The sequence below is a fragment of the Dermochelys coriacea genome, chromosome 10, assembly GCF_009764565.3.
Source record: "Dermochelys coriacea isolate rDerCor1 chromosome 10, rDerCor1.pri.v4, whole genome shotgun sequence".
NCBI lineage: Eukaryota > Metazoa > Chordata > Testudines > Dermochelyidae > Dermochelys > Dermochelys coriacea.
In genome coordinates, this window is record NC_050077.1 from 20,185,091 (window position 1) to 20,210,013 (window position 24,923).

Sequence of the window (24,923 nt, forward strand, 5' to 3'; positions counted from 1 at the left end):
TTGGTGGTAGGGGACTGGCGGCAGGCGAGCCCCCGCCCACCCGCGCTTCAAGCCATCCGGTGGAGCACGGGTCCGCTGCTCTATCTGGGCGTTTACCTTTCTGCCACGCATCCCTCTCCGCCGGAGAACTGGCAGAATTTAGAGGGCGGGGTGATAGAGCGGCTCCGGAAATGGACAGGACTGCTCCGGTGCCTCTCCCTTCGAGGCAGAGCGTTAGTGCTTAATCAACTAGTCCTGTCCATGCTTTGGTACCGGCTCAACACCCTGGTCCCGGCCCCGGCTTTCCTGACCAACCTGCGGACATCGATTCTGGAGTTCTTTTGGTCAGGACTGCACTGGGTCCCTGCAGGGGTTCTCCATCTACCTGTGGAGGAGGGAGGGCAGGGCCTCAAATGTCTGCTTACTCAGGTCCATGTCTTCCGCCTCCAGACCCTGCAGAGGCTCCTTTATGGTGCAGATAGTCCGGCGTGGAGCATACTGGCGCACGCCTTCCTGCGCCGCTTCCGAGGGCTCCGATACGACCAGCAGCTCCTTTATCTCCATCCGAGAGGTCTTCCGCGAGACCTCTCCGGGCTGCCGGTCTTCTACCAGGACCTCCTCCGGACCTGGAAACTCTTTACAACGAGCAAGTCCGTGGCGGCCACCGAGGGGGCAGATCTCCTCGCGGAGCCCCTGCTACACAACCCCCAGCTCCGTGTGCAGGTGGCGGAGTCCCGCTCGGTGCGCCAGAGGTTGATCCTGGCAGAGGTCACAAGAGTCGGAGACCTCCTGGACTATGACCGGGGAGACTGGCTGGATCCCCTAACCTTCGCTCAGCGCATGGGGCTTTCCAGACCTTGTACTCCCCGATGCATACTTCAGGAGGTGAAGGCCGCTTTGCCGCCCGCTGCTCGGGTTTATCTCGACCGGGTCCTGCACGAGGGCACGCCCCGCCCACCCACTACCCCAGGCCCGCCGGACCTTTTAATTGGACCCCTCCCCCGTGGACCCAACCGATCCCTTCACCCCTTCACTAGAAGCCGGCTGCACGAGATGCAGCCGGTCTGTTTTCAAACCGCGCCAAGAAAACATCTCTACACGCTCGTGCTCCACACCCTTCACGCCCGCACCCTTGTGTCCCGCCCCGATACAAAATGGCGGGACCTCCTGCCACCTTTGGAGGGTGCAGAGCCCCGGTGGGGCAGCCTATATTCCATCTTAGTCCCAAAGCCCGCCGGGGATGTCAGTTGGCGGCTCCTTCACGGAGCCGTGAGCACGGGCGTTTACTTGGCGCGGTTCACCACAATCCCAGACACCTGCCCCTTTGCGGCGTGAGGGATACCCTGGCACATGTCTACCTGGAGTGTGCCAGGCTGCAGCCCCTATTCCGGCTCCTCACCAATATCTTATTACGTTTTGGTTGCACTTCTCCCCTCACCTTCTCATTTATGCACTCCCTATCCGTGGCCCCACAAAGTCCCGGGATCTCCTGGTCAACCTCCTCCTGGCCCTAGCTAAAATGGCCATCTACAAAACCAGAGTGAGGAGGTTGGCCGATGGAGTCTCCTGTGACTGTGGGGCCTATTTCCGATCCTCGGTCCGTTCACGTATCCGGGCAGAGTTCCTCTGGGCGGCGTCCTCTGACTCCCTTGACGCCTTTGAGGAGCAGTGGGCTCTGTCCGGGGTTCTCTGCTCGGTGTCCCCGTCCGGTTCCCTTCTTTTGACCCTTTGACCGCACTCCTGTCCCTGTTATTTTATTAGTTGTCCCCCGGAATTTTTTGGGTATCTAGGTCCTGTGGGTCCCCCTTTTAGGCTGGGGGGGACCCTTTAGCAGTGGACGGGCTTCGCCCGCCCACTTCCCGGATCCCAATAAGACTGCTCTCCCATAGCCGTCTAGCTTGGAGGAAGGTGGGAAGCTGCTACTCCTGCTACTGCTAGGCCCTACACTCTACCTGCTGCTCCAGCTGCTCCCCTGCCTGGGCCAGACACCCACCCCCCCTTCTCTGCTACCTGGTTGCTGGACCCCTCACACTTGGGTGCTGCTACTGCTGCAACTGCAGCCCCGGGGGGGGGCTGCTAGCCCACTCCCCAGAGAGGAGGAGTGAGGGACCCCAGCCACTGCTGTTGTGGACACCACCACCACCAGCACCACCACCTGAGAGGGGTCCATTCTGCCTGCCTGGACCACCACCTGGAGCTCCTGGAGCTGCTGCTGCTGCAGAGGCCGCTGCCTGGAGCTGCTGAAGCCCGAGGAGGAGAAGAAGAGGATCATCTGCCAGTGGGGCAGCACCTATAGACTCTACAGACCACCGTGGAGGGGACCTAAGACTGAGTAATTTCAAACTGTGCTCTTGTGGTGGGGGTTTTGACTGTGTTTGTAGAGACACAGGAGGTGTGGCGTGGAGCTGCCCCCCGATCCATCTATCTGTCCCCCCCCACCCCCACCACTACTACCACCACTGCTGCCCCCTCCACCACCCCCACTGGCTGTATACCATCTGCCTCAGCTCCTGCCTCTGGACTCAGCTGCTTGCTTGGCTTGCCATGCCCTATTTCCACCCTTTGGGCCAGAAGCAGCAGCCAGCCTAAAAAGACTTGTGCAAATGCACGTGGGTGCATATGCCCCCCCCGGACTGCCTACCCCCAGCTTTGCCCTTTACTACCTGCCCCATTTGCCACTTGTAGCTTTGCCCCCCCTTTTGCCCCAGCCCCCCTTACTAGCTTCAGTTTGTTTGCCTGCCCCGCCCATTTCCTTCTGCAGCCTTTGTTTGTTTGCCCTGCCCCAGCCTCTGAAGCTAGCCCCTTGGTTTCCCTGTTCTACCTCCAGACCGCTTAGCCTCTTGCTCCGTGTGCCCATGCCCACTCCCATGCACTTGTGCAACTCCCCATTTTAGTTTCAACCCTTTTCACTGCACCCCAAATGTTGTTGTATCCCCCCCTCCCCTAGTGCACCAAGAGGAGCCGGAATTCCACCTTGTGTTGGTGACTGACCCCTAACCCCTGATTTTCCCCCATCCAGCCCACCCCTTTTGGCGCCCTCCTCCCCTGCCTGCAGCCTAGCGGGGAGGAGTGGTCGACCTGCTTCCCCTCTCCCCTCCTCCTTCTGGTGTCTTCCCTTCTCTCCTTGCTCATGATGGCGGGGGATGAGACGGGTGGGGTCCCTCCAGCAGCCCGAGCTGCCCCTCCCCCGCCTGCCCCTCCGTCACCCCCCCAAGCTTCTACCTCCGCTGCCGAACCATCTGCCATCGCCCCTGCTGGGGCACCAGCAGCGACGGGTACTGGGGTGACCTCCACTGCTGCCACGTCTCTCACCCCCTCAGATTTGGGGGGAGCCCCCCCAGCCACCGGGAAGGGCCCCGCTAAAAAGACCAGGCCTTCCATGGCAGGGGCTGCCCCCAATGACCAGGCCCCACCACAGGCTGGGGCATCCCTCCCCGCTGTTCCCTCCACCAGCTCTGCGGGTGTCCCTCCCCCGGCCCCCAAGGCGTAGGCCCAGGTGGCGGCAGCCCCCCCCCCCCCGCTGCTACGTCATCTCTCCTGCCCACTGCCTCTTCTACCATCTATAGCGGCCGGGGCCCCTTTCCCACCATGACCAGGAAGCACGGCGTCCATTGCCTCCTGGTGCCCACCTCACCCCATGTGGAGACCTATGTGTGGGCATTGGCAAGGGTGGTGGGGCCCACGGCCATTGTGGCGGCCTCCAAAATGTACGGCAAGGTCGTCTTCTTCTTAACATCGGAGGCCGCTGCCCAGGAGACGATGGAGAAGGGCCTGGCAGTAGGGGGCGTGTTTGTTCCTTTAGAGCCGCTATAGGACCTGGGTGTCCACCTGGTCCTGACCTCGTCCCTCCCTTTCTCCCCAATGCCGCCCTGTTACCCACCCTCTCTTCCTTGGGGAAGCCCATCTCTGTCATCAGCCCTCTCCCGTTGGGCTGCAAAGACCCTGCCCTCCGTCACGTCCTCTCGTTCCGATGGCAAGTGCAGCTTCAACTGCCGCCAGCGGCGCGTGACTGAGAGGTGCTGGAGGGGTCCTTCCTAGTCCCCTACCAAGGGGCCCGTTACCGGGTGCATTACTCCACGGGGGAGGCCCGGTGCTACCTCTGCCGGGCGATGGGGCACGTCCGGAGGAACTGCCCCTTGGCCCGGCAAGGAGGGGCATCCGGGAACCCCGAGCCCCGGCAGGGCACTGGCCCCGTCATCGCTGGCGCCCCTGCTGCCCGGCGCCTGAAACCACCCCTCCTCCTTCCCAGTCCACCATTGCTCCCGCTCAGGCCCAAGGGGCACCTCCCCAACTATGCCCAAACGAGCGGGAGAGCCCCGCCCTGGCTGCTTGCAATCTGGCGGGGCCTGTGGAGGAGGGTGCAGCAGGGACACCGTCGGGCATGGGAGAGGGCCCGCCCCAAGGGGAATCTTCCCTCCCTTGTGCTGCCCCACCATTATCCCCTCGAGTCCCTGAGCCATCGCCTCTGCCCCCTGACACAACCCCCGCTAAGCAGCCCCCGGATGATGCCATAGAGGGCTGGGCCTTAGTCCAGGGGAAGTGGGGCAAGCGGAAGGCTCGAGCTCCGCTTCTTCCAGCTGACGCGGAGGCCCCCCTGAAGACCAGGAAGGGGGGCACCGAAGCCGAGCCTTCCGCTCTACCCAAGGGTGTGTTCCATCCACCAGAGCCGGCTGGGTTGACGTGGCAGTACTGGAAGGCAGTATCTCCCCTCCACGGGAGTCCCTCCCCTCCAAGACCCCCAAGGCGCCATCTGAAATTCCAGTGTGCCCCGAAGCAATCATCGCGTCAGGTGCCAATGGGGAGCATCCCGGGGTGGCGGAAAAGGATTTCCCCTCCATATACGAGGAGATCGAGGCCCTGGGTCTGACCCTGGTTACCCAGGGGGAGGACGACCCTATGCCAGCGGGCCTCGATCTGGGCAACTTCACTCCAGCCCCCCTTTCCCCATGTTCCCTCCCCCTAACCGTTGCTTCTGCTCCCACCTCCGAAGAGCCCCTGGACTCCTCCATCAAACCGGCTGCAGAGGGCACCCCGCTGAGAGCCGCCGAGCCTGTTGAGGTGACGGCCAGTGCCATGCAGCCGGGACCTGAGCCACCAGGGGCACCCCTCGTTGGCGAGGAGCATTCGACCTCCGTCCCAGGAGAGGGTCCTACAGAAGAGAGTCCACCTACTGATGCCGTGGCTGCCAAATCCAGCATAGAGCTTGCGCCCGGCATCACTGAGAGCCCTCTCCCCGCCCAGACTCTCACCTCTAACCCTGCCCCTACCCCTATCCCATCCACCTCCCGAAATGTTATTGCCACCCCTGGGGCTGTCTCCTTCTCTTTTCCAACAGATGACTCCCAGGGAGCGGCCTTTGTGTTTACCCGTCCCGACTCACCAGGGGCTGCTATCCTCCCTCTGCCGCCCCCATCGCCCCAACATTCAGCTCAACCCATCAGGAGCCCCGTCGGGGGTCCGCACCCTGTCTGCCCGTCTCGGTGGGCCACGGGGCTGTACCAAGGGCCCCGTCGGGGAATAACCAGACTGTAACCCCAGCCCCCCATGCGCTGTGAGAGGAGTTGCGGGAGTTCTTAGAAGACGTCCGTGGCTCCCGCAACAAAGTACAGCTTGCTCTCCAGCGATGGGGGGACTTTAATCAAATCCTCCGGGCCGCAAGAGCCCTCATGGGGGAGGGTAAAAGGACCGGGAGGCAGGGCACCGCGGCCTACCAGCAGGTCCGCCTCTTCCGTGACTCCTTATTCACCTACGGGGTGGGTCACTAACTGCTGCGCGGCCCGTCGGGAGCCGCGAGCGTCCCTGCCGGGAGCCGCGAGCGTCCCTGCCGTTGAGGATCCCCTCAGCCCTCCTCATGGCACCTTTTACCATCACAACATTGAACACCCGCGGCTGTAGGATGGGTCTTCACAGGTCCCAGGTGCTCTCCTTCCTTCGGGAGGGGAGGTACTCTGTGGTTTTCCTGCAGGAGACCCATACAGATCCGACTGCCGAAGACAGCTGGCGGCTGGATTGGGGGGACAGGGTCTACTTTAGTCATCTCACAGTTCGTACGGCTGGAGTGGCGACCCTGTTCTCCCCCGACCTACGGCCCGAGGTGCTGGGGGTTGCCGAGGCTGAGCTGGGCCACCTGCTGCACCTCCAGGTCCACATGGAGGGGCTCGTAGTCAACCTCATCAACATCTATGCCCCAGCAGCGAGCCTGGAGCGGCTTCAATTCTATCAGCAGGCGTCCGCATTCCTCGGCACCTTTGATCCTCATGAGTGCCTGGTCCTGGGAGGGGACTTTAACATCACCCTCGAGGAGCGGGACCACTCGGGGACCGAGCAGAGCCCGGCCGCCGTCGCCGTCCTCCAGGAGATAGTCGAACACCACTCCCTGGTGGACGTCTGGCGCAACCACCACCCGGATGACACTTCCACGTTCACCTTTGTCCGGGTGGAGGCCCATCGGTCGCGCCACTCCCGGTTGGACCGCATTTATTTATCACTCTTTCATCTTTCACGAGCCCACTCCTCAAGCATCCGGCCGGCCCCTTTTTCTGACCATCATATAGCCAACGTGACAGCCTCCCTCTGCGCGGAGAGGCCGGGGCCAGCCTATTGGCATTTTAACAACAGCTTGCTGGAGGATGCGGGCTTCGTGACGTCCTTCCGGGACTTCTGGCTGGCCTGGCGAGGGCAGCGGCATGCCTTTCCCTCGGCGCGGCGGTGGTGGGACCTAGGGAAGGTGTGTGCCCGGCTCTTCTGCTGTGACTACACCCGGGGAGCCAGCCGACGGAGGGATGCGGTGATAGAGCAGTTGGAACGGGAGGTCTTAGAGCTGGAGAGGCATCTGGCCGCCAGCCCCGAGGATCCACCCCTCTGCGGAGCGTGCTGGGAGAAGCGGGAGGAGCTCCGGACCCTCGAGGACCATCGGGCCCGGGGTGCCTTTGTTCGATCCCGCATCCATCTCCTTCAGGAGATGGATCACGGCTCCCGCTTCTTCTAAGCCGTGGAGAGAAAGAGGGGGGCTAAGAAACATGTCATCTGCGTACTGGCAGAAGATGGCACCCCCCTCACGGATCCGGTGGAGATGTGCGGGAGGGCGAGAGCCTTCTACGCAAGCCTTTTGTCCCTGGATCCGACCGATCCTAACGCTTGCAGAGTGCTCTGGGAGGAGCTCCCAACAGTCAGCACAGGCGACCGAGACCGGCTAGAGCTGCCTCTCACTCTGGCCGAGTTCTCGGAAGCCCTCCGTCGCACGCCCACCAATAAATCTCTGGGCATGGACGGGCTGACCGTGGAGTTCTACCGCGTGTTCTGGGACGTCCTCGGCCCAGACCTAGTCACCGTCTGGGCTGAATCTTTGCAGAGCGGGGTCCTCCCTCTTCGTGCAGGCGAACCGTGCTGGCCTTATTGCCGAAGAAGGGGGACCTCCGTGATTTACGAAATTGGCGTCCCATCTCGCTCCTCAGCACGGACTACAAAGTCATGGCAAAAGCCATCTCGCTGCGGCTAGGGTCCGTGCTGACGGATGTGGTCCACCCAGACCAGACCTACACTGTCCCGGGCCACAGCATCTTCGACAACCTATATCTGGTCCGGGACCTATTGGAACTTGGGTGTAGGGATGCTCTGTCGTTCGCCCTCCTGTCCTTAGATCAGGAGAAGGCGTTCAACAAGTGGATCATGGGTATCTCCTGAGCACTCTGCAAGCGTTTGGCTTCGGACCCAGGTTTGTGAGTTTTTTCTCCAGGTGCTGTACGCCTCCGCAGAGTGTTTGGTCAGGCTCAACTGGACCCTGACCGAACCGTTCAGCTTCGGGCGAGGAGTACGGCAGGGGTGCCTCCTCTCGGGCCAGCTGTACGCTCTGGCGATCGAGCCCTTTCTCTGTCTCCTCCGCAGGAGGTTGACAGGGTTGGTGCTGCGGGAGCCGGAGCTGCGGCTGGTCCTGTCGGCATACGCTGATGATGTGCTCCTCGTGGTCCAGGACCCGGGCGACTTGGTGCGGGTGGAGGCTTGCCAGGCCATCTATTCGGCAGCCTCCTCCGTGCGGGTCAACTGGATCAAGAGCTCTGGCTTGGTGGTAGGGGACTGGCGGCAAGCGAGCTCCCTCCCACCCGCGCTTCAGGCCATCCGGTGGAGCACGGGTCCGCTGCTCTATCTCGGCATTTACCTTTCTGCCACGCATCCCTCTCCGCCGGAGAACTGGCAGAATTTAGAGGGCGGGGTGAAAGAGCGGCTCTGGAAATGGACAGGACTACTCTGGTGCCTCTCCCTTCGAGGGAGAGCGCTAGTGCTTAATCAACTAGTCCTATCCATGCTCTGGTACCGGCTCAACACCCTGGTCCCAGCCCCGGGTTTCCTGGCCAACCTCCGGACATCGATTCTGGAGTTCTTTTGGTCAGGACTGCACTGGGTCCCTGCAGGGGTTCTTCATCTACCTCTGGAGGAGAGAGGGCAGGGCCTAAAATGTCTGCTTACTCAGGTCCATGTCTTCCACCTCCAGACCCTGCAGAGGCTCCTTTATGGTGCAGATAGTCCGGCGTGGAGCATACTGGCGCACACCTTCTTGCGCCGCTTCCGAGGGCTCCGATATGACCAGCAGCTCCTTTATCTCCATCCGAGAGGTCTTCCGCAAGACCTCTCCAGGCTGCTGGTCTTCTACCAGGAACTCCTCTGGACCTGGAAACTCTTTTCAACGACCAGATCCGTGGCGGCCACCGAGGGGGCAGATCTCCTCGCGGAGCCCCTGCTACACAACCCCCAGCTCCATGTGCAGGTGGCGGAGTCCCGCTCGGTGCGCCAGAGGTTGATCCTGGCGGAGGTCACAAGAGTCGGAGACCTCCTGGACTATGACCGGGGAGACTGGCTGGATCCCCTGACGCTCGCTCAGCACATGGGGCTTTCCAGATCTTGTACTCCCCGGCGCATATTTCAGGAGGTGAAGGCTGTTTTGCCGCCCGCTGCTCGGGTTCATCTCGACCGGGTCCTGCACGAGGGCACGCCCCGCCCACCCATTACCCCAGGCCCGCTGAACCTTTTAATTGGACCCCTGCCCCGTGGACCCAACCGACCCCTTCACTAGAAGCCGGCTGCATGAGATGCAGCCAGTCTGCTTTCAAACCGCGCCAAGAAAATATCTATACACGCTTGTGCTCCACACCCTTCACGCCCTCACCCTCGTGTCCCGCCCCGATACAAAATGGCGGGACCTCCTGCCACCTTTGGAGGGTGAGAAGCCCCGGTGGGCCAGCCTATATTCCACCTTAGTCCCAAGGCCCGCCGGGGATGTCAGTTGGTGGCTCCTTCACGGAGCCGTGAGCACAGGCGTGTACTTGGCGCGGTTCACTTCAATCCTAAACACCTGCCCCTTTTGCGGCGTGAGGGATACCCTGGCACATGTATACTTGGAGTGTGCCAGAATCCAGCCCCTATTTCGGCTCCTCACCAATATTTTATTACGTTTTTGGTTGCACTTCTCCCCTCACCTTCTCGTTTATGCACTCCCTATCCGTGGCCCCACAAAGTCACGGGATCTCCTGGTCAACCTCCTCCTGGCCCTAGCTAAAATGGCCATCTATAAAACCAGAGTGAGGAGGTTGGCCGATGGAGTCTCCTGTGACTGTGGGGCCTATTTCCTATCCTCGGTCCGTTCACGTATCCAGGCAGAGTTCCTCTGGGCAGCGTCCTCTGACTCCCTTGACGCCTTTGAGGAGCAGTGGGTGCTGTCCGGGGTTCTCTGCTTGGTGCCCTGTCCGGTTCCCTTTGTTTGACCCTTTGACCGCACTCCTGTCCCTGTTATTTCATTAGTTGTCCCCCGGAATTTTTTGGGTATCTAGGTCCTGTGGGTCCCCCTTTTAGGCTGGGGGGGATCCTTTAGCAGTGGACGGGCTTCGCCCGCCCACTTCCCGGATCCCAATAAGACTACTTTTCTATAGCCATCTGGCCTTGCCCCGTCACACCACGTACTGGATCAGGACCTGTTCAAAGTCTGGCTGGAGGAGGAGCCATCTTATACCTTTTAGCCCCCTCGTTAGAACACTTACCTGGGTTGTGGGAGACCCCAGTTCAGCCAGGGAGAGAAGGGATTTGAACAGGGGTCTCCCACTCCTGTCAGGTGAGTGCTCTAACCACTGAGTTCTGGGATATTCAGATTTGGGGCTCCCTTAATCTCTCCTGTTGAAGTTGTTCCACTTTGTATAAATAATTAGTCATTGGAGCAGGGAGACTGGATGCTGGGTTCCCCACCTCCCACATATGTGCCCTAACCACTAAGATATTCTCAGTCTTAGTCTCTCTGGCCTAATGAAGCTTTAATTATTTATCCAAATTTAGGAGAGACTAAACAAGAGAGGAGGACACTGGACATCACATTATCCCATATCTTAGTGATTAACGCACTCCCCTAAGAATGGGAGCCCCTGTTCAAATCCTTCTTCACCCTCTGACAGAGGGGGAAATTGAACCCAGGTCTCCAGCATCCCAGGTGAGAGGACTAAGCTAAAGGTTATAAGGTGGGAAGTGGCACCACCACTGTGCTAATGGTTTAGAGCATATTCAGAGTCTGAGTCAGCCCCACTTATGTTCCAGTTAATTTATTTTCTTTTTTCTTAAGCAGAGGCAGTAATACATAGTAAATGTGAGACTTCATTGACTTGGTTGGCATTGCAGGACACAAAAGAGCAATATCACAGAGTGGGAAGGAAAGTCATGCTTAAAGGAAGAAGTAACAGGAAAAAAATAACCAGTCTGCTTGTGGCTAGATCAGTTAGTTGATCTGGAATAACTGCATCATTTTGTTTTCACTCTCGTATGAATTCAAAAAGGGGCCAATATTCCAATACCAGAAAGTCTTTTAGCATCTTGGTTAATTATAAGGAATACAATCACACTTACTAAACTCTGTCCCACTCCCTCCACACTTCCACGCTCTGGGTTCCATCACCATATACTCTTTGGCTTGCTTTGATCATGCCATTAACTGAAAATCTAAAGCAGCAGCAGAACTAATAAGAGACTGAAGTTCTCATCCAAGCTGGAGAAGACGTAGTAGACTGAGCACTAGACATGGCATAGATAGTTTCTCAGTGATCACATGTTCAAACTCTGGCAGAACCAATTCAGCCCTTCACCATGTTCAGGCCATACAGCTGACTATACAAATCTTTCAAAAGAGACCCAAGTCCTGGCAAGAGAATGCAGCTACTGAAATGCCTTAAATATCAGAACATTGGTCTCAGGACATCAACAATTCCTTTACTTTCAGGAAACAACTGAAAGTAATAAACTCATCCATAAATGACAGTATCTACCTTTTATTTTATTTTTATAGATTCATTTATAAAGCATGTATGGCTTGAGCAGCTGTAAAATGCTTAGCCCTGGACCCACTGAAGTTAATGGAAGTTGTATCATTAGCTTCAGGGGGAGCAGGGTTTGAGTTATAAAAATAAAACCCACCACAACTTACATGAGCTATCTATAATGAGTGGCAGTAAAGAACCCCTGCTGATCTGGCTTTGGAAACATTGGCAATATTTCTCTCATTTTCAGGAATAAAATAGAAGATTTGTAAAAATCAGAAGAAATAAACCAAATAGACACATGTTGCAGCATGTCTACTAGTCTTTGTCACAGCAGTTCACTGATATTGGGCTCTTAGGGACTATGAAGGGAAGCAATTTCCAATGCTAGAGGCCCTTGTCGGAGAGAAGTCACTGTAGCCAGCCTTAGAGTCTCACCTTGTGAACCAATAGCAAGAGTATTCTAGATGCTTTTATCTGCTGTAGGGGGAAATAGAGCAAGGGGCAGCCTGCAAGACAGGCAGATCCCAGACCATTCAGGCCTTTAAAAGTTATCAATCGTCATCCACATTTTGAATTGCATCCCAAAGTCAATGAAGAGCAGCACAGGTTGTATGTGCTCAGAGAAGCTGTCCTACTTCAGCAGGTGGACAGCTGCTCCATGCTCCTCCGTATTAAGCAGAGTGTATCCATATTATGGAGAACACTGGGAAAGCACTGTAGATGGTGCCAGTTTTGGCAAAGTTCCCTTTTCAACAGTCTGACTGTCAGCTCCTCCATGTTAATCTGCTGACTCTGCCACCTGACAGGAGAAAAGGAGCATTGAGAACAGCTATGAGGATGAGCACTGGGGAAATGAAAAAGGCAAGCTGGAAATGAGGAAACAATAGATCAAGTGAAGAGAAAGAATGTAGGAAAGTATGAGAGACAGCCAGCTACTGTTGTACTCTTTCAGTAGGATAATTTATTTCAATCTCTTTGCACTGTTTGATATAGAAAATGTCAAGGGAGATACAGGTGTTCCTGGCAAGGCTTTTGCCTGACCTGACTCTATCTATATAGAAGCTGATAGCCAAGTATTTACTTGATTACCTAGAAGCAGGTGTGACAAAACCAATCTTGTTCTTGTTTATTTTAGCAGTATCACTCCAAAGACTCTGTCAGCAAACTATTATTTCTAAAAGGTTGTAAGCTATGGCTGTACATTTGCTCTGGACTGAAATTCACTAACATAATGCAATGTAATCACTAATTTACACCAGCAGAGTATCTGGCCCTATATGAGTAGTGCTAAATTCTTCCCTCGTGTGTTCATGTGCAGATTCCATTAACTTCAATGAGACTTGAGTAGAATTTCACACCAGAATGAGCTCTGGTGTGAAAACATGATCTGCCAAAAGCATTGTGCCAATTTTCCCTTTGTAAGCAATAGATCCTCTTTGTAAATTCTGTAAAACATGTTGAATAAAATTTTTTAACTTCCTTTGCAACTACAAAAGTCATTTCCCAGTGGCATTTTGCAAATGTTCAGCTAAAATGGGCACTCTTCATTTTTTTTAAGTGTCAAATGGATAAAAAAAACCTAAACTCCTATTTTGATTAGTTTTGCTTAGCATTTTCCCAGAAGAATTGGTACTTACATAAACCTGAGCTCTGATTCTCTTCTGACTAAGACTTCCCGAAGCCTCTGGATCTTTGCCATCTCCAATTCGATTTCCTCAGGCATCATTGTTGTTTCAGCCATTGAGATGATGTCAAGTTGATCTATGTGTGTGAAGGAAGACAGGAAATGAATGAGGCTGGTCTAACTAATCTTAGCACAACTTAATCACAGAGGTGCCAGGCCATGGTGTAATTAATGTGGGTAGCATACTAGCTGGATGCTAGGTAGACTGGATCTTTCTTGTTTTGCTGGGTAGTTTCAATTATTTGAATCATTTAAAAATAAAAGGATTCCCGTAAATGTCTAATACAATTTGACATGTGCTCATAAGAAAGCCTAACCTACAGTAACCCAGTGTACCGTCAGAGCTGCTGTGCCTTATTTTATATCACTACAGACTTTTAAAATATAGCAATATAAACTGCTACAAAACTTACCAGCTACAAAAATTCACTCTTGTGAACAATCCTGCATTGGAAGAGATATGGACAAAATGAAGTAATAAGAATTTTTCATCTCTAATTCCTATGATTCTTCCTGGTACTCCATTTATTTAAATGGTTCAGGCAGTTAAAAGGACAGCCCAGAGAAAAGGGCCCATCAGAGAAGAGGCTAAAGAGAACATTGTGCTAAAGAGTGTGTATAAGAGGCTAAGGGTCTAATCCTGTGAAGCACAGAATGCTTCTTGTGAAATGCTAGTAATCATGATTTCCATTGAAATCAGGTGGAGTGGAGGATACACAGTACTTTGTAGGAAGTGTTCAGCAAGTGGCAGGATCAGGCAGGCCCCTTTTATTATTATTTTTGTGTAATTGACATGTTCTCTCTTCGCTATTGGTAGAAGTAGGTACTATCAGTCTACAGAGAGTTGGTTTGGGAAGGAGGACTCTGACCTCCAGGAAACCTTATGCTGATGTTTTATCACATTTATTTATCTTGGCCAATATTTTAAAACGTGACTAATGATTTTGGGGTGCTTCAGTTTTTGGGAAGCACCTTAAAGAGGCTTGGTTTTCAGGCAGTGCTGAGCAGTTGGCCTCTGAAAATTAAGCCCCTTTAGTCTCCGATTAAATAACAAAAACTGAGACACCCAAACTCACTAGCTACATTTGAACACATGTACAGGACACAAAAAATGAAATTGTAGCATTAGCTGCATATCTGAATTAGGAGAATGCAGCTCTACCAATTACAAGGAAACAAATTATGAAAGTACCACCATAAACACCAGACCCAGGCAGCTGAACATAACTTTGTACACAGAAGACTTAGAATATGAATAAAGCTACAGTCCCCTCTGTTGCTTTATCCCTCTTCAAGCACCATCAATCTCCTTATGTTTTCCTTTTTACTCTACCCAACTGCTCTTAAGGTCTCATATTACAGTGAGCATCTAGTGGTTAGGGCACTGACCTGGGACAAGGGTTCAATTCCCTGTTTTGCCATAGCCGCCTTGTGAGACCTTGGGCAAGTCACTTGGCCTCTCCATTCCCCATTTGTTAAATTGGGGAAAAATACTTTCCTGTCTCACAAGGGTGTTGTGAGGATAAATATATTAAGAAGATTGTGAAGTGCTTTGAGATCTAATGATGGAAAGTGCTATATAAAAAATAGACATTATTATTAACACAGAGGAAGACATCTAGGTGTGGTTTTCCTTAGAATACCCCCAATCAACATGGCTCCCGTATTGGCTAACTTACCAATACCTATTCTTGGAAAGTCGAGGAGAATTGAAAAGTACCAGAGGACTGAAAAAAAGCAAATATGGAATCAATCTTCAAAAAAGGAAAGAAGAGTTACCCTGGCAACTACAGACTGGCAATTTCAGTTCCTAGTAAAACAATGGAGCAAATATGAAAAGAAAGTAAAATCACTAAATGGCTAGAAGATAATAGAACCATGAGCAAAAGAAGCACCGATTTATAAAGAACAAAAGTTGATAGCTTTTTAAATAAAACTACAAAACTGATAGGTGAAGGAATGTTATACAATATATTTGGAATTTAAAAATCTTATTATCAACATTAATCCAAATTGACTTGAATCTGTCTCATGGACTGGAAACAAACAAAGGGCCTAAATAAGGATAAAATTATAGATGATGATGGTGATGTATTTCATTTAGGAGAGGTTTCTAGGTGGTATCAGTATTAGGTCCCATCTGACTGAATATTATTATTAGTGACCAGTGGAGTACGCAGAACATTAATGAAAAGTATATATACTATTAAATGGAGGCCTTACAAATAACAGAAATAATACGTAGGAATTTTGAGATGTGAGAAATCTGGACATGAGGCAACAAAATGGGATTCATCTTAGAAAACAGTTATCCATCTGGGTAAAAATAATCGGATATGCAGATATTCAAAGTGAAGGAGAAACACTTAGACCCATCCTTCCCTCTGCTACATACTGCAAAGGGCAGCAAAACAGGTCAAAAAACGTGCATGAGGGAATCATCCCTCTATAACGTGCTTCGCCCGGACACCACAGAAGTCCTTCTGATGAAGGTCCCTGGGGCTGGAGCTTTGCAGTTCTAATGGGTGGCAGGCTAAAGGAAAGGGAGCAGACTATGAACATGACTTGCTTCCTCTGCAAAGTGAAGATTTTTTCAGTTAGAACATTGTTAGAATCTCTTCCATAGGCAGGGGTGTGATCTAGATGTCCTAATAGGAGCTGGAAAAGACCTATTTCTATGATTTATATGCTTCTCCATTATAAGTTTCTCCATTGTGAAACTTGTGGCCAGATTTTCCAAAAAGCTTTTCTGAAAATCTAATCACTTATTTTGGTGCCTAAATGAGAGCTGAAATCCAACCTTTCTGGAAATTCTGGCCTTAGTGCCTAATGCAAAGCCTTTCCAGCCCTGGCCTATCTGGGATCAAGGGACCAATCTAAAGTTCTGAACTTCAATCCAATATATGTACCACTTTGTGCTACCACAAGACCAATGGGCAGAGTTGCATATAGTATCCAGTGGAAGTTACAGCAGTAATCAATCTAAAGAAGTCTTGGAAGAAACAGAAACACTGGTGATTTAAACAAGAAAAATGGATTGCATTCCTATTATTAAAAAAAAATATGGAAAGTGTGGCAAAGGATCATTACTGTACTTTAAAAATCTTTTAAGCTGGCCAACATGTTCATTGGCACTGGCTGGGTTATTTTTGCCTTGTGAGTCACCCAACAAATTATAATTTTTGCTTTTACTAACCAGAATCCTTTAACAGGCAAACTTACACCAGAACTGCTTAGGGCTCTATATTTGCTCTTTGTAAAACCACATTTCATTGCTAGGTCAAAGAATCAGTAATCATCATTTTGCTTTTTGTAGCATTCCATTACTACAGAGTTATTTTAACTGGCTGGATCAAAAATAGCTTTGATGCAAATTTATTTCCTAAATGCTTTAAACAGGATGCAGGAAATCATCCTGATTCTACAAAGAGTTAAAGCCAATAAATCTGCCAAATGTGCAAATAATACAGAAGGTTTTAAAAACAGATTTCAAGAGCATGTAAATGGAAGTGAATGTTATGTTCTACTTTAAGAATTGTAATTTTCTTCTTACCTACTATTTATATCTACCTATAACTATCCCAGTATTTGCTATGACCCAGCCCAACTACCCCACTGTGATCTCAGCAATTCTGGAAGTGAGTATTAAAAAAAGCAGTGTGCCCAGTAGACATTTTGGGTCAGACCTTTGGCTTCTTGTTCCCTTTGCATTGTGCCAACCTGTTAAGTTTCCCCATTTTTTTAGTGCCCCTTATAAGCTCATAGATTTTAAGGCCAAAAGGAACTATTGTGAAAATCTGTCTGACCTACTGCATATCACAAACCAAAAAATTTCACCTGTATCAAGCCCGTTGAACTACATCATCTCCTTTAGAAAGACATTCATGCCAAGCTGACTGGAGTAGCTCAGGAGTGTGAGTACTGACCTCACAGCAGACTGTTGAGAAGCAGGGCACAAGCCCCAAATTAGTTGTGAGTTCTATATTTAGATTTCACCAACCAAATATCAGGTGTGAGCTCCTCAAACACTAGTTAAGAGCCTTAACATGGAATCACAGACAGTCTCCTGGGGTACTTCAGTCTATCGTGCCACCCAGGCATGTTTGCCTTTGTGATAGATGGTCCCTTACACCAAAAAATCACAACAATATTCAGGTTACTCCCAGTCCCAAAGGACCACTCATTTACGCCAGGTCAATTGCACCTTAGATCCTACACCAAATACAACACTTGTAGCCAATCCTATAATAAATCAAATAAAGATGTATTAACTAAGAAAAATATATAAGAAAGTTATTTACAAAGTTAAAGCAGGTAAACATATACATACAAATGAGTTAGTCTTAAGTTCAAAAAGGTAACAGAAGCTGCTGTAATATGCAAGATCTATATGTCCTCTACAACTAAAACAGGCTAAACAGCTGGGGATCCCTTGCTTATGCTTAGAAATCTTGCCCTCTCCAAGTCCAAGCAGCTTAGAGATGCAGTTTCTTCCTGTAAGGGATTTTTATTTCCTTCCCCCAGAGTTCAAGCTAATGGGATGAATCCCCATGCACATCTCTTCTTCATGGGTGTGGGGGAGCAATCAAAAAAATTTTTTGTCCTCTGATGTTCCACAATGGTTCGTCTGGTATCTTTGGACCTTCTTTTGTTTGGCAGGAAATAACCCTTGCTGTGGCAAACAAATTTCACGCTTGGTAATGCTTCTCTCCTGACTGTGGTGGTTTACAGTTTCAGAGCAAACACTTAAATTTTACCTTATAACTAGGGCTGTCAAGTGATTAAAAAAATTAATCGTGATTAATCGTGCTATTAAACAATAATAGAATACCATTTATTTAAATATTTGTGGATGTTTTCTACATTTTCAAATATATTTATTTCAATGACAACACAGAATACAAAGTGTACAGTGCTCACTTTATATTTATTTTTATTACAAATATTTGCACTGTAAAAAACAAAAGAAATAGTATTTTTCAACTCACCTAATACAAGTTCTGTAGTGCAATCTCTTTATCATGAAAGTTGAACTTACAAATGTAGAATTATGTAAAAAAAAAACCTGCATTCAAAAATAAAACAATGTAAAACTTTAGCCTACAAGTCCACTCATTCCTACTTCTTGTTCAGCCAATCGCTAAGACAAACAAGTTTGTTTACATTTGCAGAAGATAATGCTGCCTGCTTCTTGTTTACAATGTCACCTGAAAGTGAGAACAGGCATTTGCATGGCACTGTTGTAGCCAGCATCGGAAGATATTTACGTGCCAGATGTGCTAAAGATTTATATGTCCCTTGATGCTTCAACCAAAATTCCAGAGGACATGTGTTCATGCTGATGATGGGTTCTGCTTGGTAACCATCCAAAACAGTGTGAACTAACACATGTTCATTTACACCATCTGAGTCAGATGCCACCAGAAGAAGGTTGATTTTCTTTTTTGGTGGTTTGGGTTCTGTAGTTTCCGCATCAGAGTCTTGCTCCACACTTTGTCCCTCTCAGATTTTGGAAGGCACTTCCGATCCTTAAATCTTGGGTCGAGTATTGTAGTGATCTTAAAAATTTCACATTGGTATCTTCTTTGCATTTGGTCAAAGTTGCAGTTAAAGTGTTCTTAAAATGAATATGTGCTTGGGTCATCATCCGAGACTGCTAGAACATGAAATTTATGGCAGAATGCAAGTAAAACAGAGTTGGAGACATACAATTCTTCCCCAAGGAGTTCAGTCACAAATTTAATTAATGCATTATTTTTTTTAAGAAGTGTCATCAGCATGGAAGTATGTCCTCTGGAACAATGGCCGAAGCATGAAGAGGCATATGAATCTTTAGCGCATCTGGTACATAAATATCTTGCGATGCCAGCTACAACAGTGCCATGTGAATACCTGTTCTCACTTTCTGGTAACACTGTAAGTAAGAAGTGGGCAGCATTATCTCCCGTAAATATAAACAAACTTGTTTGTCTTCGCGATTGACTGAACAAGAAGTAGGACTGAGTGGACTTGTAGGCTCTAAAGTTTTGCAATGGTTTGTTTTTGAGTGCAGTTATGTAACAAAAAAATCTACCTTTGTAACTTGCACTTTGATGATAAAGAGATTGCACTCCAATACTTGTATGGGGTGAACTGAAAAATACTATTTCTTTTGTTTATCATTTTTACAGTGCAAATATTTGTAATCAAAAATAATATAAAGTGAGCACTGTACACGTTGCATTCTGTGTTGTAATTGAAATTGATTTATCTGAAAATGTAGAAAAACATCCAAAAACATTTAATCAATTTCAATTGGTATTCTATTGCATAACAATGCATAACCCAGACCCTGCCCTACAGCCTTTAACACACTGCTCTAGTCATATCTCTAAAGTGGTGATCATGTTGTAAGCATGCTCAAAGGAGAAAGGGGGGGTTCATTTGTGGGGGGCTCTGTGGGGAGCTAGAGCTAGAGGAAGGAATGGGAGTGAAGAAATACAGACAGAGGGCAATTGGGAAATTTGAATAGGAGAGACAGAGATAGAGAAAAAGAAAAGGAGTACTTGTGGCACCTTAGAGACTAACAAATTTATTTGAGCATAAGCTTTCATGAGCTACAGCTCACTTCATCGGATGCATGCAGTGGAAAATACAGTGGGGAGCTATTACCAGCAGGAGAGCAGGGGGGAAAAAACCTTTTGTAGTGATAATCAAGGTGGGCCATTTCCAGCAGTTGACAAGAACGTCTGAGGAACAGTGCTGGGGGGCGGGGGAATAAACATGGGGAAATAGTTTTACTTTGTGTAATGACAAATCCACTCCCAATCTTTATTCAAGCCTAAGTTAATTGTATCCAATTTGCAAATTAATTCCAATTCAGCAGTCTCTCATTAGAGTCTGTTTTTGAAGGTTTTTTTGTTGAAGAATTGTCACTTTTAGGCCTGTAATCGAGTGACCAAAGAGATTGCAGTGTTCTCCGACTGGTTTTTGAATGTTATCATTCTTGATGTCTGATTTCTGTCCATTTCTTGTTTTACGTAGAGACTGTCCAGTTTGGCCAATGTACATGGCAGAGGGGTATTGCTGGCACATGATGGCATATATCATATTGGTAGATGTGCAGGTGAACGAGTTACAGTTACAGATGTTACAGTGTGTATGTTAACACCCATTGTTTCATGTTCTCTGTGTATATAAATCTCTCCACTGTATTTTGCACTGCATGCATCTGATGAAGTGAGCTGTAGCTCACGACAGCTTATGCTCAAATAAATTCGTTAGTCTCTAAGGTGCCACAAGTACTCCTTCTCTTTTTGTGGATACAGACTAACACGGCTGCTACTCTGAAACCAGAGCTAGGGAAGTGGGATGGGAGAAAACCTGAAGGTGGGGAATATGAGAGATAGGAGGGGGGGCCATATTGGTGGAGGGGAATAAGGGACAACTCCAGAGTGGAAATGATTGGTGTGACAGAGGGGAAGAGCAGAAGACTGAAGGATTTGATAGTGGTGAGTTTATGTAAATAAGGCAATCCATATTCATTGCTATGCAATTTAGGACACTACATTATTTTCCCAGAATCTCCAGCTTTCCAAACATAACTTCTTAACAAATGTGACTGTGAGAACTGCTTTAACAGAGCAGCAGGAAACTCCTTCATGTAAGAGAATCCTTAGGTGTAAAGGCAACAAAGCATACAGTATGCTACCTACTCCAGCCCTTCCCCATGCCAGAATCGTGGGCACTCTAAAGCCATGCCAGCAGCAGGAGGGACTAGAAAGGGCATGGTCAGAGCACAATGTGTCCTGCAGATCCTGAGGCAGTAGAACAACCACTAGCAGCTCACAGGGAAACATGATCCAGTGGTGAGATCACAGGACTGGGAGTCAAAATTTCTGTATCCTGTTCCTCACTCTGTTTCTACAAACTTGGGCAAGTCAACAACTTATCTGTGTTTGAGTTTCCCCACTTTTAATAAGGAGGACTATATTAATGACTTTACCTGACAGAGTGTTGTGAGGTTTATAAAACACCCTGAGCTCCTTAAGTGCAAAATGCTATAAAAAAAAAGCAACATGTTAAGTCTCTGAGGAAAGCTCTTAATATGACCCATTGGTGAGCTATACATACACTGTTCTGATTTAATTCCCTTAGAATTATGAACAAACCTCATACATAAGGCTCTGGTTAGGCAGACTGCAACACACACAAAAAAACTCTATCTTCATAACATGAAGGAGAAACATTCCTTTCTATTTAAAGCAAATGTGAGTTGATACTGCAATTGTGCATGTGTGTTAGTCAACTACTTTTTAGCGTATATTATTAGAGAAATCAAAGCTCAGCCTTTGGTAATGAGCCAAGATCCATAGAGCAATAGTGAAGACAACACCGAGATTAGTCATAGCAAATGACAGCACTAGAATATTTTGCCTTATCTGCAATCATCAGAATAATTGTCAGTGGAGAAGAAAGAAGTGAAATATTAATTCTGTATGAACAAAGAGGCATTAACATTAAAATAATTCCTATGTAGAAATAAAACCATCAAGATATTACATATAATGAGAGGGAATTCAGGGTAAAGCCAAAGCAATTTACACATATTTTGCTTCAATCTAAATGCAGACCTGTATAATAAAACTGCATATTAAGTTAATGAAGACATTTCATCCCCAGTTTAACAGCCCTAAAAGGAACATGAGCAACCTGCAATGAAAAGCAACAGAAAAGAAAGTGTACTTTTAGTCAATACAAAGTCTTTCAACGTGCAAATAAAACTTTGGAAAAATCTTGAAGTAATGGAATGAGAAATGGAAGAATGTATAATTGAAATAATAGGCATTTTCAGGCACATTTGTAAGAAAAAAGTGACAAAATGGGGAATAATTTCAGTACATTACACTGTTACAGCATTGTTCATCAGAGAAGCCCACTGTGTTCTACAAACATGAATTGATTTAGCCTCTCACCGCCGCATAATGAGGGAATTGTTATCCACATCTTCACGGGAAACTGAGGCACAGAGAAACTGATGTCTCCAAGGTCACACAGGAACAAGGTCACAAGGTCTATGCAAAAACCTAATATTGTGGCACCTGCTCTTATGCCACAAGCACAAAATTGTTGCTATTATTACTATACAATAGTACCTAGAGGCCTGCAGTCAGAGCTCCATCGTGCTAGGAGCTGTACAAACACATAGTAAGAGACAAACAACTGCCCCAAACAACTTCCAGCATAGACTCGAAAGACAAAGATTGGAAGGGGAAAAAGAGGCACACAGAAGTGAAGTGACCTGCCTATGACCATGCAGCAGATCACTGGTAGAACCAGTAACAGGTCCAGTACCATATCTTGTGAGACTATACTGTCTCTCTAAGAGCATCATTCTTCCTCTTCATCCTTCAAATTTCTCTTGCTTGTGAATTTGCTGATGATAAAAGAGCCAGACAGATAGCTTTGGAGACCATATCCTACCTTTATCAACAGAACCATGACTGCCACGCTATCTGCCACTTTGTTTCACTTCTGATTTGGCGGATCCACCACCTTCAGTTTAGTCTCCACGCTCATTCAATAAACACACTCTCTGAGACTCTCAAAAGAGGATGCCAACTGATGCCAGTTTTAATGGTGGCTCCTCTAATATAGACTACACTTCTCCACTACATAAGGGATCAAGAAAACCAACTTGTTTCACTCAGACTACCTAGTTTTTGTCCTTCAGATGGCAATGATTTTAGGTTGCTACTGACCTGGACTGGATTTAAACTGACCAATATGAGGTGTAAGGGTTCATGTCCTATTCCAATCCCTGAGCCATCCCATAATAAAAAGATAATCCTCGTTAAAATTTCATAAATGTCTGGTTTCAGAGGAGCAGCCGTGTTAGTCTGTATTCGCAAAAAGAAAAGGAGTACTTGTGGCACCTTAGAGACTAACAAATTTATTTGAGCATAAGCTTTCATGAGCTACAGCTCACTTCATCGGAATGCATCTTTCCTTTTTATAAATGTCTGGAGTTTCCATTTCAAATGCAAATCAACACTTTTGCAAGCTCCCGCAATAATTCAGTAAAACACTTAAAACAACACTTGCTACTAAAGTTTCCTAAATGCTTATGGAACATATGGTTTCAAGTATATTCTGAAGACTGATTCATGTACTAAAGCCAGGACTTTCAAGATCAGTTATATTGATGAGCCAGAGCAGAAGCAAGCAGGAGACACAGGGTAATGCAGATGAGAAGAGAACCAGATGGTGCAGCTTAAAAATCAACATGCTTGGTGAAAACCAAAATAGCTACATTATACAGGAAAATTAATTGGTATTGTACAAAATAATACTCTGGATAACAAACACATGTAAAGAGGATCAGGTGATTCATTTAATTGCTTACTAACTTGCCACCTGGAAACATGAACCAAATATAGCCATCTAGCCAGATATTGTACCTTGTTCTGTTCTGTGAAAATGCATTCAGTTTTCTCCTGCTATGGTATTTTTAGGACTTAACATATAGGGTGGCAAAATGGAATGGCTAATAATTAGCCTATGTTGGCAAGAAAGACACCCAAATACTCACTCCCAATCCAGGCTGCTGCAGAAATTTGTCATTGAGAGGACTAAAGATGATGTAATTTGGTGCATCAGTACAGCTTTATTTATGCAATGTATTATGCTAGAATTACCAAAGAAATCTGAATAATAGCTAAATACACTACAAATAGCTGCATTATGTTTTATTTCTGATGTCCCTGAGGTGCACAGTGTTAATGTGATCTTAAATGGGGTGGCAAGGTTTTTCCAAGGAATAGCATCAGTACACAAAGGGCCTGAACCAAAGCCCATTGAAGTCAATGACTTCAAAGTCAATGGACTTTGGATCAGACCCAAATTCCCCACCATCAGCTTAGTGGCCTATCCCACTTTCATGATTATCTCTGGGAAATGTTGCAAAGAAATGTCTATTTACAAAAATTATTATTACAATCTTAACCATTATCCAATACAGATGTTTACTTTACAAGTAAAGTTATGTTACCTGCTACTAGTTATTATGTTTTCTGTACTACAGTAGCACCTAGAGTCCCAATCAAGCCAAGGGCCCCATTGCGCTAGGCACATACAAACATATCTTATCAAACCATTCCTCTGCCTTGAAGAAATCTATAGTTCATTTCAAGTCATTAGTTTAGGGAAGATTTGCAACTATTTCAGCCTCCGTTCCTGCCCCAGGGCATCTTCTCCCTTCCTGGTTATTGATTGTCACCAAAACCTCTTCCTTTACGCTAAAGATAGAACAGCAGCTGTCTCTGCTGTTAAAGTTTAAATTACCAAAATAGGACATGTTTCTCTAGCTTTTCCTCTGGAACAGGGCTGGGGGCTGTATCTAACCTTATATACTGCATGTTTACTGACAGCACTGCAATCGTTATACAGGGTGGCCACATGTACTTTATGGTCAACAATAGGGAGAGAGCTCAAAGTCTTCTGTACCAGAAAGACAGCCTCTGCACACAAACTATTGGAGAATCTCTATCAATTGTAGCGCTCTGATAAAGCATTCAGGGTGGTATCAGGGCTCAATAGGCCAGCTATTTACGGTTATATCAGGGTTATAGGCTAGCTACTTAGAAATGCATGAGAGCTCTACAGGTCATCCATTTGATTACACATACATGACTAGTTCTGCCATTCTATCCAGTAGAGCACAGCAATAGAAACACATCATAGCCTGTAAAGCTGCTAGTACAATACACAGGGAGTTGGTAGTGGAGCAAAGAGCTAACATGTTGCACTGCTATTATATGCACTGAAGTTCCCAAAGCCATTTAGCTTCCAAAGCTTTGGTATGTCGAATACTGGGGAGAATATAAGGTTATTCAGCCTCCAGTGTGAAACGAAAGATTTTTCTGGCTGCTAAAACACCTCTTCTTTCTCCCACTTGTGATGACATTCTGGAATCACTGGCCTGGGCTGCAACC

General features: G+C 48.1%; 1 protein-coding gene across 2 annotated transcripts in view; it reads right to left on the reverse strand.

The window, feature by feature from the left end:
• BMERB1 (bMERB domain containing 1) overlaps window positions 1-24,923 on the reverse strand; it is a 99,090-nt gene that overhangs the window by 54,301 nt on the left and 19,866 nt on the right. For both annotated transcript variants that reach the window (XM_038417891.2, XM_043494128.1), the window contains exon 2: window positions 12,905-13,028. In XM_038417891.2, coding sequence (XP_038273819.1) covers window positions 12,905-13,028 — 124 coding nt within the window. The remainder of the gene's footprint in view (window positions 1-12,904; window positions 13,029-24,923) is intronic.